At 45.0% G+C, this 13595-nt stretch overlaps 1 protein-coding gene across 4 annotated transcripts in view; it reads right to left on the bottom strand.

The window, feature by feature from the left end:
- The window catches only part of ARHGAP26 (Rho GTPase activating protein 26), a 473350-nt gene that overhangs the window by 344461 nt on the left and 115294 nt on the right, over positions 1 to 13595 (bottom strand). For all 4 annotated transcript variants that reach the window (XM_019965158.2, XM_070792123.1, XM_019965159.2 and 1 more), the window contains exon 2: positions 1065 to 1160. In XM_019965158.2, coding sequence (XP_019820717.1) covers positions 1065 to 1160 — 96 coding nt within the window. The remainder of the gene's footprint in view (positions 1 to 1064; positions 1161 to 13595) is intronic.

The raw sequence follows: 13595 nt of genomic DNA, 5'->3' as shown, positions 1-13595 counted from the left end.
GCATTGCACACAATAGCCCTAAGGATACTGGAGACATTCATGTATTGTTGGGAAAAGCATTCATATATTCAGGCATTACAACAATGATATGTTTTCACTGCTCGCAGCTATCTCCCAATTCCCTCTGCTCATCCCCAGATTCTGATGCTCTGTAAGCCAACAGGGACTCCATAAGCATTTGGTGACTTAATTCAATGTAACTCGCTCAACTCCTGCTCACTTAATGGATTCAACCAATACACCCAATGGAAGAATAAGGTGTAGAGACTAGGATCTGGCAAAGACAGGTGTCTTGACATTGCAAATCCTCTGTGCTCAGTGGTGCCCACAGAAGATGGACAGGAGATGGTGAAGAGAGGCACAGTGCAGTGAGGGAATAAATGGGAACCTCCGCTCTCAGTCTATTTGCTAAGGAAAATGCAAGGGGTAGGTGTTGGGGTGGGGGGGGGCGGGTCGGGGGGGCAGTGAATGATGCAGACACCCAGCTTCTCTCCACATCCAAAGGCAAGGACAGCTACACAGCCCCAGCCAACTGCTGCCAGGGCAGAATGAAAGGTCGGCTTCACAGGCTCCCCAATTTTTAAAGAAGCTGAAAAACTGGAACTTGACACGAATTCAATTTATACGGTAATTCGGTTTTTAAAAATGAGTGTCCAAGAAAACATGTCTGCATTAGGACCTCTGACCTAGCTCTTCTCCCATCTCCCCATGTTCTGCTTTTGCTCTAATCCTAAGGTACCACATTTGGAATTAGGGGAAGAATGTCATGAAGCCAGCCAGAAGCAGCATGCTAGTGGAGGGTGGAGACAGGAGCCCCACCACAAACCTTCCCATGCCCTCCTACAGGCCAGAGGCAGAGAGGCAATCCCAGGACTCCGAGGAAAAGCCCAGGAGAGCCCGAGGGCCCCTGATACTCACTTCACTCTGCTGGCTCTACTCTTAATATTGACTTCTTAATTTATAACACTTACATACTCTCTGTTCCAGGGGAAAGACCCAGTGAGGACGATGAAAGTGTCGTGAACAGTGCACTTTTTACATTCTTACATGTGGTTGTGACTTACCTATACACATTTCATCATCTGTTTCTGCGTCTCCTATGCACTGAAATTTAAATTCATTTAAGGAATCTGCAAACTTCCGCTTCGCTGAAGACAAATCTAGCAAAAACAACAAAAAAAAGAAAGTAAAAAATGTGAATTACTGAGATAAATCTGCTTTCATATTTACTGCACTTTTCAGTCCTTGTAGTACAAAAAGCAGCTAAATCTGTTCCTGAGTCCATCTCAGAGCACAAAATAACGTCAATTCAAAACAGTAAATAACTGTTTATAACATGAAATAGCTGATTTGCTTCACAAGTCAGTACTTCTGCTACATTTGCTTTAACAAGTCTGGCCCTCTCTCTCTTAATTCCTCAAGCTACACAGCAAGTCCTGTCATCTCCACTTGATACAGGTGGGAATCCACTTGCCTAAAAATGTCAGGGTCAGAGCCCACATTAGGATCTGTTCAGCCCTGCTCTATCACTGACCCTCCACATGGTCAGTGAAGCTGCCCTCATGTCAGACTCAACAATACGCACCCCAGTCTAACACACACGACAAATAGGCATTAGGTGGGAGCTGGCAGAAAGGGCTTGGAACTGCACAGGAGCACCCGAACCTCCTCTTCTGACTCAAGGACACGCAAGGCCTGAGTTCTCAGAACCCTCTGGGCTCCCCTCAGAGGAGAGCAGCCGCCAGCCTGTCAAAGCTCTGCCTGAACCAGATAGTTCCCTGGGTGACCTCGTTCCACCACTGCCAGGAGAACAAAGCCCTGGCAATGTTCTGAGCTGGGGTAAAAAACGCACCCCACACATGGTATCGATAAAGAAAGCTCTCAGAGGCCCTTGTCAAATTTTAAAAACAAGCTTTCATTTAAGACAGTAATAAAAACCAATGACCCTTCCGGAACCCTCAGCTTCTGTTAAGGGTATAAACCACCGAGGTACCTTTAAGTGGCCTGACGGACAAGGCTGCTCGGCACAAATGTGCTTAACTTAATTCCACGTGCAGCCTTCCTGCAGATTAGGCTAATCATTCAAATTACCCTCGGACATGTTTCCCTCATTGAAGGGGAAATGGCATTATGTTCAAATTCCCAGAGGAGGGAAATATGAGGCATAACTGGCAGTGAGGTCTGGCTTTCATAAGGTACTAGGGGGAGTCAGGGGCGAGGGAGGGTTCTAGCTTCACAGATCAACAGAGCCTTCTGGAATAAAAGCATCCATGATACTCAGCACTTCTTTTTTAGTTCCTAAATTTGTCCCTTGAGGTTAAGGGTCATGCTTTTTTCCATCTACTGGCTTGGTTTGTTTCCTCTCCATGTACTGGGCACTGTACCCTGCTCAGTACGTGCTAAATAATGTGTGTGTGGCAGGGGTGGGGAGAGCTATATACAAATTCAACCCCCAGTGGTGAGCTCGCCAAATCCAGTGTTCACCCCAAGCAATGGAGCCAGGTGGGCTGTCCTGCTATTCTTGGGTCTGAGGCTCAGACCACTGCATGGTTTCCAGGGGCTCCTGCTCAGGGCTGCCCTCCCAACCTCAGCTCATATGACACGGGTCCCAAGCTACCTATGCCTTGTGCAAGGCCCACTACTCATCACCAGAAGAAGAAGGCATGGAGCAGAGGAGAACACAGGAGCCAACGGCCAGCAGTCTCTGATTCAGTCACTTTAATGGAATGGTTCTTGGCCAAAAGTATAAAGATTCTGGCAGAGAAATCTCTCAGGGCATCTCTTAAGATTGGCCAACCCAGGCTGAGAATATCCCCAAGAACACACATCACTCCCTGGCAAGTCAAGAAAGAAACAGATGCATCTGAAAGAACACTGTGGGGAGGACAGGGGTGCCAACAGTCAGGCAGGAAGAAAATGAGGAAGAATAATGTTTCTAAGTAGAAGACAAAGCTCTTCATGCAGTGCACGGAATGTGGGCAGGTGGTACTCAGTCTAGGCTTTGCCAGAATGTTTCTCTGATCAGGATTCACAGATAAAGGCCTGAGCAAAGAATAAGAACAGGACTGCTTCTCTATCCACTCAGCAACCCTCCTGTGCCTCTCCAACAGGGCAAGTGAGACTCAAGCTGGACCCTCTTCTCAACAAGGTAGAAGAAAGGTGAAAAGTCAGCCAGGCTTGGGAAAGCTCCCAAACAGGCACCTGAAAAGCCCTGCTGCCAATGAAGATTGAGCAGTGGCTAATGATGCACAATGGGGCCTTCGTGGGGCCTTCCTCGGGAGGCCCATGGAACCAGAAACAAGCCTGTAAGGTTACAATCAGAGTGTGACCCGACTTCTCTGTGTGGTGACACACAGCACACCCCACCACAGCACACCCCGCGAAGTGCTGTGGGCCCCACGAAGCTGATAAAGAGGCTGGTCCCCTGGATGGGAGATTAGGTAATGAGTCCTGGTATGGAGTCAGTACTGGGCTGTGGGCCAGGAAGGACAGCTGGGTAGAGTGAGAAGCCCAGTCATCGGAATCTGAAAAGAAACTCACCACGGGCTTGAATGACACGTGCCTGAGAGAGAACTCTCCGTGTAAAGGTACAGTGAACACTGCTGTTTCCCGGTTCAGCATCTACTCCCAGCCTTTGGAACAGCATTTCCAGCTCAACTACGAGAACCTCTCTTCTCCACTGGCATTACATGCGGTCCTGGTTCTACACACTGGTCAACCCCTTCCCCAGCCCCTGGCCCTCACCTCAACCTCTGCCGCTCCTGGATTCACGTTTTAGCTCCATCACTGACCGGCTATGTAACTAACCCTGGGTTAGTCATAACGTCTCTAACATCTCACCTAATGTAAGTCATCATCCTCTGGGTGAGGAGACCCACCTAAGCTGTAGGGCTGCCAGGAGACCCACTGAGACACACAGGGTAAGCGCTCTGTAGGCTGTCAGCTTCTGTTCTAGGCAGGGCTGGGCTAGCCTTCCTTAATACATTAGTCCTCCCGAAACAGGACCCAGGAAGGGAAGCACAATTACCTGTACTGAGAGAGGGAGATGTGAAGGGACTGACCAAAGCGCACACGACCTCTAAGACGCGGATCTGCAACTCTACCAAGCCCTCTGAACTGAGGCCCCTGGGGCACAGTGCACTGGTCCACCCCATTAAGATCAACTCCTCTCTGTTACCTGGGACAATGCAGAGAACATCAAAAAGAGAACACCCGAAAGCCACTGCTTCTTGGCTACTGCCACCCAGACAGGGTGCTGGCCTCTTGTATAGGCGATCACGCTGGACATGCAGCTGCACAGACACTTCTTTCTGCTGCCTTCGTTCTGATGCGTGCAGGAATCTCACACACGCATTTCAGTACAAGGAGAGAAGGCAGGGAGGCTGGTGTTGGCGCTGGGTGCATGCCAAGCTTCGTGGCACCCTGCTCATATAACCCCACTGTTTCATGTTCAGGCAGCGCGAGACACAGCAAGGAGCCAAGCAGAGGCAATAATATTTACTTTTCAGAAACATCTGTTGCTAGAAAGGCAGAACGCTGGCCAGAGCAGAGGGAAGGCGTGACTGGCAGCCTCTGGGGAGGACAAGGATCTGCTTTACAGAGTAAGTAGGCTCTGCCGCTGAGTGAGGAGACCAGGCAGCGAAGGGACGAGGAAGCAGCTGGAAGTCGGGGCCCTGACAGGCTGCTCCGAAAGCTGCTGCTCACTAGCGAACCAAAGGAAACTGCCCTTCTCTTCCTGGAGATGCCACAGCAGATACTAACTCCCCAGAGATTAAGAGAGCAAGCCAAGTATAATCCTTTCTTTCACTGAAACAGGTAGGTATATCCTAACTTCTTAAGTTAGTTTATATAAGTTTTACCAGTAATAGCACAAGACAAGCCATTTCCTTTTGCTCCTGGGGTAAAACAACACATATGAGCACATGAACACACAGGCTTACACACGTGTACATAATGAAGAACTCAAGTAACCTCACAGTATGTTTATTATCGGTGCATCTGATCTCCAAAGTTAGCAAGACTGGATATAACTATGCTTAAAATGCTCTGCTACTCTGTTACTGTCCCTGGACCTAGAAACTGGTCCCAACGGCCGAGGGAAGCACTTGCCACAGGATTAACCTCTCGGCTGCTTACAAGTGCTGTTCTCGTGTGTACAACACCACCAAAGTCCCCAGGCCTGGTTAATCTCTCCCTTCTCTGAAAGCCAATTATACTTACTCTCTGCACCCCATCATACTGCATTTAAAATGATTCATGAGTGATTCTGAATTATAATGCACAATGAGTGTGTAGGACAGGGCTGGACAAGGTGGCCCTCAAAACCTGTTGCATCGATCTGCTTGGCCAAAGAAACACAAGTTGGTTTGTGTAGAATGTCAGATTCTTTAGATAAGAGGACCGACATTGAGAGCCGAGAGGAGGACATGAGCCCCAGAGAGGTTGCAGCTTTCCCTCAGAAGCATCACTCTCAGGTAAAGCTCAACACTTTCAAAACGAAATCCTCTCTTCTCTCCTACCGGCTCCCCAAAGAGCCAACCACAGGCCCCTTCCTGTGTCCCTACTTAGACAAAGGGCGCCACCATTCAGCATGCCACACAGGTCAGAGACAGACACCCGCGTGGTATCTTTGGCAGCAATTGCTCTCCTCAAGTCTGTCCATTTGGCTTCCTGCGCATTTGAGTTCTGCACACTCCTGCATCAACACCAGCAACCTGTAAACCAAAACCCCCATTGCCTGGATAACTGAAACTGCCCCTTCCTCGTCTCCCAACTTTGTCCCTCCAATGGCTCTCCACCCAACCATGCCAGCTCCAGCAGTGAACCCTGCAATGGCTTCCCAGAGCTCTAAGGACACAGACCAAAGCCCCACCCCCCCCCCGCCCCCGACCCCCACCCCCACGCCCACACACCAAGGCCTAAAAGGTTCTACAGGATCTGGGCTGCCACCTTATCTGCTTAGGGTCTCCCAGAATGGTAAGTTTCGTAAGATTGATGACTGTGTTCCTTCATGTTCACCACTGCATCCTGAGAACCTAGCACAGTGACTGGTTGAGAGAGGGTGTCACTGAAAGAACAAAGGGAGAGAAGAAACTGGCCACTCCATAGATCATCACACTCATCAAAGGTGATATTCCCAATTTTATGCTTGATGAGTGAAGGAAAAAAAAAAGATTAGGTACATTAGGTGAAACTTTCCAACTATGCAAGTCTGGTCAGAGCTTACCACGTAAGAATGTGGTTACTATTAACATATAGCCACTTGCCCTGACACTGTCCATTAAGGAAGATTCCCACAGAACTGAAGAAAGAGATGCCAGCAAGCACATAAAACAAAACCTTCTCTATACCAAGTGACCAGGAAAATGAGCTACAAACATGGTCACTGTTGGTCACAGCCAGGTGTCCCTTTTCAGCCCCAGCACATCCCCACGCCTGGAGCTAACACAGGTGAAAGCAGAATTCCCAGTGACTCTTCTCTTTTCCCATATGTGGACAAGCTGAGAACACATTCTACCAAAAACTGTGCTTGGAGAGAGGCATTTCCCCAAGTCACACGTGGCATTTTAAACTGAGTTCTATTGCTTAATTTGTAAGAAAAGCAAGTGACGTCTGCTTGTTCAAGGCCATTCTACAGCCTGAACTCTGTATTATGACATAGGCAAAAGGAAACAGACCGTGTTCAAATACACTTGACTAATTTCTGTGATGTGCAATCTTGCCTATAGCTTCTGGGTGGCAAGTGACTATGTCAGGGGAGGTGTGCCAAGACTCACAGAGAAACAACAGGGCCAATCTTCATCCTGTCCCACTGATGAAGACACCGCGAGAGGAGGGAAGTGTCCAGTGGATGCTCAGTCAGCAAATGGAGAGAGGGGCCCTATCCTCCGTGGGGGAGGAACTGTCCTAATACATTCCAAGAACCTCTCTTGGTCTCATCCATTCAAGCCTAAGACATGGAGGGGAAGGGTTGGAGGGCTGAAGTCACCACCAGTGTCCTGCATTCTCTCAAACATGGCTGAGAAGACTCGGAAAACCTCTCACCTCTCCAGATGATGATATGCCCACCACCCACATCAGTCACAACACAGCTCACAATCTGCATTCTGAGTACACATCTGCATGTTTTCCTAAGGCCACTGTCCCTAAAACTGTATATCTTAAATGAGGCCATAGCCAGCACTGACTCTGGAGAATTTATTTTTCCAACCAGAGCACTAAAGCTAATGAAATTTTCAGGGTTGATTTTTAAAATGAAATCAAAAAGAACAAAGAAAGGTGTGTCAACCTTTTCCAGATGAGGTTTCTAATTCCATCTACATGAAAAGATCATTCAAGGAAAATGCGGAAGATCCAAATTCACCTTTATGTAAATCAAAACAACTTTAAATATATTATTTATTGGATACTTTACTATGTAACATGTACCTACTAAGCAATTTAAATCATTTCATCCCTACAACCATTGTACTGAACATGTGTTATTACTCCCATTTTCAAATGGGTAAACAGATTCAGAGGGGTTAAATAACCTGTCACAACCACATAGTTAATAACTGGTAGTCTAAGAACCTGGTTCCTCTGATGCCCAAATTCTTAACTATTATACCATAATGCCTAATTTACTCAAATATTTGAGAATCCAATAGCAATGTACTCAAAGAAATAAAAAGATGGCACGTATCTATTCCATATCCTTGAGGAGAATACAATTTAGAAGGGTCTACTCAGTGCTATGGTACAGAATCCACCTGCCACCACAGGAGGCACAAGAGACATGGGTTTGATTTCTGTGTCAGGAAGATCCCATGGAGAAGGAAATGGCAACAAGCTCCAGTATTCTTGCCTGGAAAATTCCATGGACACAGGAGCCTGACAGGCTATAGTCCATGGGGTCACAAAGAGTCAGACACAACTGAGAGACTGAGCATGCATACATGCACTTAATGTATACAAATTTATACATTAAAGCAGTGCATGCTAAGGCAAAAAAATAGCCACAGAAGTGTAAAAGGGATATTATTTAAGCTGGGGCCATGGGAGGAGGCTCCCCAGGGGGGAAAAAAAGAAGTGGCATTTGAAGTGTACTTTAAAAGTTTAGTACTATCTGAATATCTAGAGATGGGAAGAGGTGCACGGCAGGGGAGAGAGACATACAAAGGTATTCTAGAAGTAGGAAGGGGAAGCAAAGAGAGACAAAAGCAGAGGACCTACCCAGAAATAGCAGGGAGCTCAGCTTGAAGGATATAAGACTAGGAAGAGAGCTTTGAATCAAACTCTGCAAGAAACGAATGCCAAGCTAAGGAATTTGAACTTCATCCCCAAGAAAATGGAAACCAGATTTTTATACAGAAGAGAGACTAGATCAACTTAAACACTGTTTAAGCCTTTCACTGAGAGGCTAGCCCAGAACTTAGTTTGGGAACTTCTACTCTGACGTTCCATCCCATTTCACTCAAGAACAAGCAACCACAGTCAAGAGGCTTTCTCCCTGTGGTATAACACCTCTCAAACTGGACACTGGTGCACAGGCCACCCAGTCTGGAGACAACAAGACCGTGAGGAATTCAAAGAAACTCTGCTCCTTACTAAAACCTCCAAGTTCAGGTCCAAATATGAGGGGTCAGTAGCATCATCATTCCATATACATAATAACAGCTGACTCTTGAACAAGATGGGGCTTCTTTGATAACTCAGTTGGTAAAGAATCCACCTGCAATGCAGGAGACCCGGGTTCAATTCCTGGGCCAGGAAGATCTGCTAGAGAAGGGACAGGCTATCCACACCAGTATTCTTGGGCTTCCCTTGTGGCTCAGCTGGTAAAGAATCTGCCTGTAATGTGGGAGACCTGGGTTCAATCCCTGGGTTGGGAAGATCCCCTGGAGAAGGGAAAGGGTACCCACTCTAGTATTCTGGCCTGGAGAATTCCATGGACTGTATAGTCCATGGCGTCGCAAAGAGTCCGACACGACTGAGCGACTTTCGCTTTTGCTTGAACAAGATGGGGGTTAAAAACATACAACTTACAGTTGTCCCTTCATATTCACAGTCCTCCCTTCATATTCACATTTCTTCCACATCTGCAGATTTCAAGCAACCACAGATCATGTAGTAGTAGTATTGCAATTGAAAAATATCCACATACAAGTGGATCCACATGGTCTAAGGGCCAACTGTATATACAAATGATTCATACAAAGACATCTGTATTTCCCAAGTGCTAATTAGCTTTACCTCATAAAAATATTGAGAGTTTAAGTGATGGGAAATTAAGGACTAACTGAATGACAGTGCATATCACATAGCAGGTGCTCAATGAACATTTGCTAATCAATTATCATTATGTTAAGTGATTCAGCATCAGATCTACAATGTGCAAAAATTAATAAAAATAAGTGAACTCTAATTAAAATAAAGTCGGAAGGCCAGAAGGGCAAGCTCTCATGCCCTACAAAGTTAGCAAAGCTCAAGAAGAAAAAGACTTCCTCTTCTTGCCTGGCGAAAGCTTAGCCAACGAGAGACTGTCACAACTCAGCCAATGAAAACCCACTATACTTTAAACTCTCAATTCCTCCATAGGATTGTTTACTACAGCCCTCCCAGAGTTCTTTTCCCCTCTTTGAAAAAGTTCTCTTCTCCTTGCTGTATTGGGACTCGTGTGTAGCTCACCATGGTTGTAAACTCCAAAATGCAAATCTTTGTTGATTCTGAATCAACCCACTTTTGCTGGAGAAGTAATTGTCAGCCTATCTGTGTTAAGATTTTGGTGGCTTGTATGGGGATCCAGAGAAGACCCCAATGACTCCAAGGCTGGTGAGCAAACAGATGTGGTACCCACTTGATGTCCATTGTTGCTCACTGCTTTTCTCACCAACCCTGGGGTTTAAGACTAAGTTTTTCCTCCTCTCTCCATCCAAATCCAAGCGTCTGCTCTCTTTGTGTTTTGAAGTTCTCCAGGTTTTACTTGAAATCTATTTTAAGGCCTCATCCTTTCTTATTAGGTCTTGTTTCTGATAGGCCTTATTCTATCAATATATTCAAGTACTAGCCTGACATTTCAGCCTGATTTCTAGGCTGTTACAATTCAAACTGTGCTGGTCTTCCATTCATTTCTTTTGGAACAGGGCTGTTTCACTGGACCTGTGCCACTTGAGCCATTGGCCTGATTCCTTTTGAAGCAGGAGCTATTCTACTGGAACTGTGCTGTTAAGCCTTTGATGTAACTCCTTGGGGACTAAACTGCTCTAGTGGAACTATGTGTTACATCTTTGGCTTGACTCCTTCAGAATCAGGCTGTGTCATTAGAGCTGTGCTGTGCAGGCTTCAGCCTGGCTCTTCCAGGACCAGACTGTTCCCTTAGGATTGGCTGGTATTAGGCCTGCATGCTATTTGAGCTGTTTAGGAAAGATCTGGGGCAAGAGGAGAAGGTGGTGACAGAGGAAGAGATGGTTGGATGACATCACTGACTGAATGGACACGAGTTGGAGCAAACTCATGGAGATGATGAATGACAGGGAAGCCTGACGTGCTACAGTTCATGATGTCACAAAGAGTCAGACATGACTTAGTGACTGAACAACAGGCTATCTGAAAATTACTCATTGCTCAAGAGAAAAACTTTTGAGCGATGGGAACCCAGTTATGTGCCTATTTTGAGGGCATTCCCCACACCAGGATTCCAGCCAGTTTTGTTTAAATACACAATCCTTCCTCACACGTTTATAACTAAATGGACACACCTAACAAAAGGCAATTTAAAACATCAAAGCCATTATGAGGAACTTTTAAAATCCCAAACTTTTCTTAAAACCAAACTAAAAACTATAGCTCAAAACTTTGAAAAACTGAATGAAATGCCTATTGTGACTGGTATTTTGAGGCTTCCAAACATTATTAGGAGCCCAAATTGCCTTTCTGCAAAATAAGATTTAAAAATAACTAAGACAAACAAATGATTAAAGAAATATAAAGTGGCTTCTGGCGCTTCCAGCTCCTCTTCCTGAGCTGTCTCAGGCTCTGTCTCCAGGGTCACCTTCTTCCTTTCCCTCTATGCTGCCTACACCTCTATTCCCTCAATTCTCCCATACTAATTCTCTGGCCCAACTTCTCCTAAAACTCTTCACTCCCTTTTCCTCTAAACCTATCAGAACTTGAGCCTATAAAATCAACCTTTCTGAGGATCCTGAGGCCAAACTCTTAATTTCTTACGTTCCCAGGACTAAAGCTGAATTGAAAACCACAAAGATTATTTTCCCAAAGTAACCAAAAATCCTCATATATTTGCTGAGAAATTTAATAAAGCATTCAAATTTATCAACTTTACTGCTCTGACTTGTATCAGCTAGTTCATATGCTTGTGAATGAAGGCCAGAACCAGCACTAAATAAAAATTGCTAATGGGAAAAATCCTGAAGGTCTCTAGGATTACAACTGGGAGACCAGCCCACTGATTTCTGTTATTAACAGGCTCAGGCAATCACTAGGCAACTTCATCAGGCAATCCCTAGGGCTTTTCCAAAGTCTGTTGACAGAAACAAAATTCAGGCATTCAAACAAAAATCTGATGAGCCTGTTCATAAGTATTACAATTGACAATGTTATTTTTTAAAGAAATTCTGGTCTTTCTTCAGATATTGATTCCATTTGCATAGCTTTTAGCTCTGTGTTTACTAATGGGCTGAACCGAGACCTTTCCCTTCTAGTAAAAAGGACCAGGATAGAATGGGGAACTATGTCCACTCCAGATTTAGTTAATCTGGCAAACTAGCTCTCTCACACTGTGGGTGAGTCACCTAAAAGACTGCTATAATTCTTAATCTTCAACTATAGAAAATTAAGGTCTCAAAATGAAGCCCAAACCCTCCTAGTTTCTATCATCACAAAAAGCCAGGACATTGGAAAAGAGATTATAAACTTTAATGTTTCAGGTACCTTCTGCTGTCTAACCAGCCTTTCCAATGTCCTCCCAATTCTCAATCACGGAACTCCAAGGAATTATAGAGGCTCTTTCCAATCCTCCCTCTTAATCGGCTTGGCGAAACATTTCTCCAGATTATGGATGAATCTCTTCCAGTCCTGACACTGGGGCTGTACTCTCGGTACTCAACCCACTGTAACAAAGCAACCCCTGCCTCAGGACACTAAATCAATTTAGATAGTGGGGATCTCCGATGAACCTCAGAGATTCCAGTTTTGAGTCTATCCTCTTTTGTGTAGACTCTTTGAGAGATAGATACCTTTTTCTCTGCAGTTCCTCTGTCCCATCCATTTAATAGGCTTAAACTTCTTAGAAAAGTATCATGGCAAAATTTCTTTCTTTCTGGCTTACTTCACTCTGTATAATAGGCTCCAGTTTCATCCACCTCATTAGAACTGATTCAAATGTATTCTTTTTAATGGCTGAGTAACACTCCATTGTGTATATGTACCACAGCTTTCTTATCCATTCATCTGCTGATGGACATCTAGGTTGCTTCCACGTCCTGGCTATTATAAACAATGCTGCAATGAACATTGGGGTACACGTATCTCTTTCCCTTCTGGTTTCCTCAGTGTGTATGCCCAGTAGTGGGATTGCTGGATCATAAGGTAGTTTTATTTCCAGTTTTTTAAGGAATCTCCACACTGTTCTCCATAGTGGCTGTACTAGTTGCATTCCCACCAGCAGTGTAAGAGGGTTCCCTTTTCTCCACACCCTGTCCAGCATTTATTGCTTGTAGACCTGTGGGAGAGGGAGAGGGTGGGAAGATTTGGGAGAATGGCACTGAAACATGTATAATATCATGTATGAAACAAGTCGCCAGTCCAGGTTCGATGCACGATACTGGATGCTTGGGGCTGGTGCACTGGGATGACCCAGAGGGATGGTATGGGGAGGGAGGAGGGAGGAGGGTTCAGGATGGGGAACACATGTATACCTGTGACAGATTCATTTTGATATTTGGCAAAACTAACACAATATTGTAAAGTTTAAAAATAAAATAAAATTTTAAAAAATAAATAAAATGTAAAAAAAAAATAAAAAAATTTCTTTCTCCTAAAAGGGGAAAATAACTCTAGAACTTAACAGCAGTCATCAAAGCAACCAACCAGGTGAATTAAATGACCCATTGAGGTCTTCTATTTGCTCCATTTCTGACAACACTAGAGTAGGGTCTGGAAACACGGATCATCTGTTCCTATTGAAGCAGCTACCAACCTTATGTGCAAAATCTCCAAGATGATATTGGAAAAATTCATAATGCATCTCCTATCAAGATTCAAACAGATCCCTCAAATCTCTCCCCAGAATTAATCAATACTGTATAAGAAGCCCTTCAAGGTACAAAGCCCATAACAGAAGATTGAAAGTCCTTGCCCTCGACACTACTGCTTGTAATACTCTTATTTTGCTAGTAAGAAAATCTAAGGGCCGCGTATGGAGGTTTGTCTAGGATCTCTGAGTAAGAAACATTACCTCTTGACACCTTGTTGTTCTTAACCCTCATACATTACTAACATTCATTTCCATGCAAGCAAATTCTGTGTTGTAACCGATCAACGTAGAGCATTCTTTAGTATTCCAGTTGAAGTTAGCCAACACCACTTTGCCTTCA

The sequence above is a fragment of the Bos indicus genome, chromosome 7 (genome assembly GCF_029378745.1).
Source record: "Bos indicus isolate NIAB-ARS_2022 breed Sahiwal x Tharparkar chromosome 7, NIAB-ARS_B.indTharparkar_mat_pri_1.0, whole genome shotgun sequence".
Lineage (NCBI taxonomy): Eukaryota > Metazoa > Chordata > Mammalia > Artiodactyla > Bovidae > Bos > Bos indicus.
This window is presented reverse-complemented; position numbering and strand designations above follow the sequence as displayed.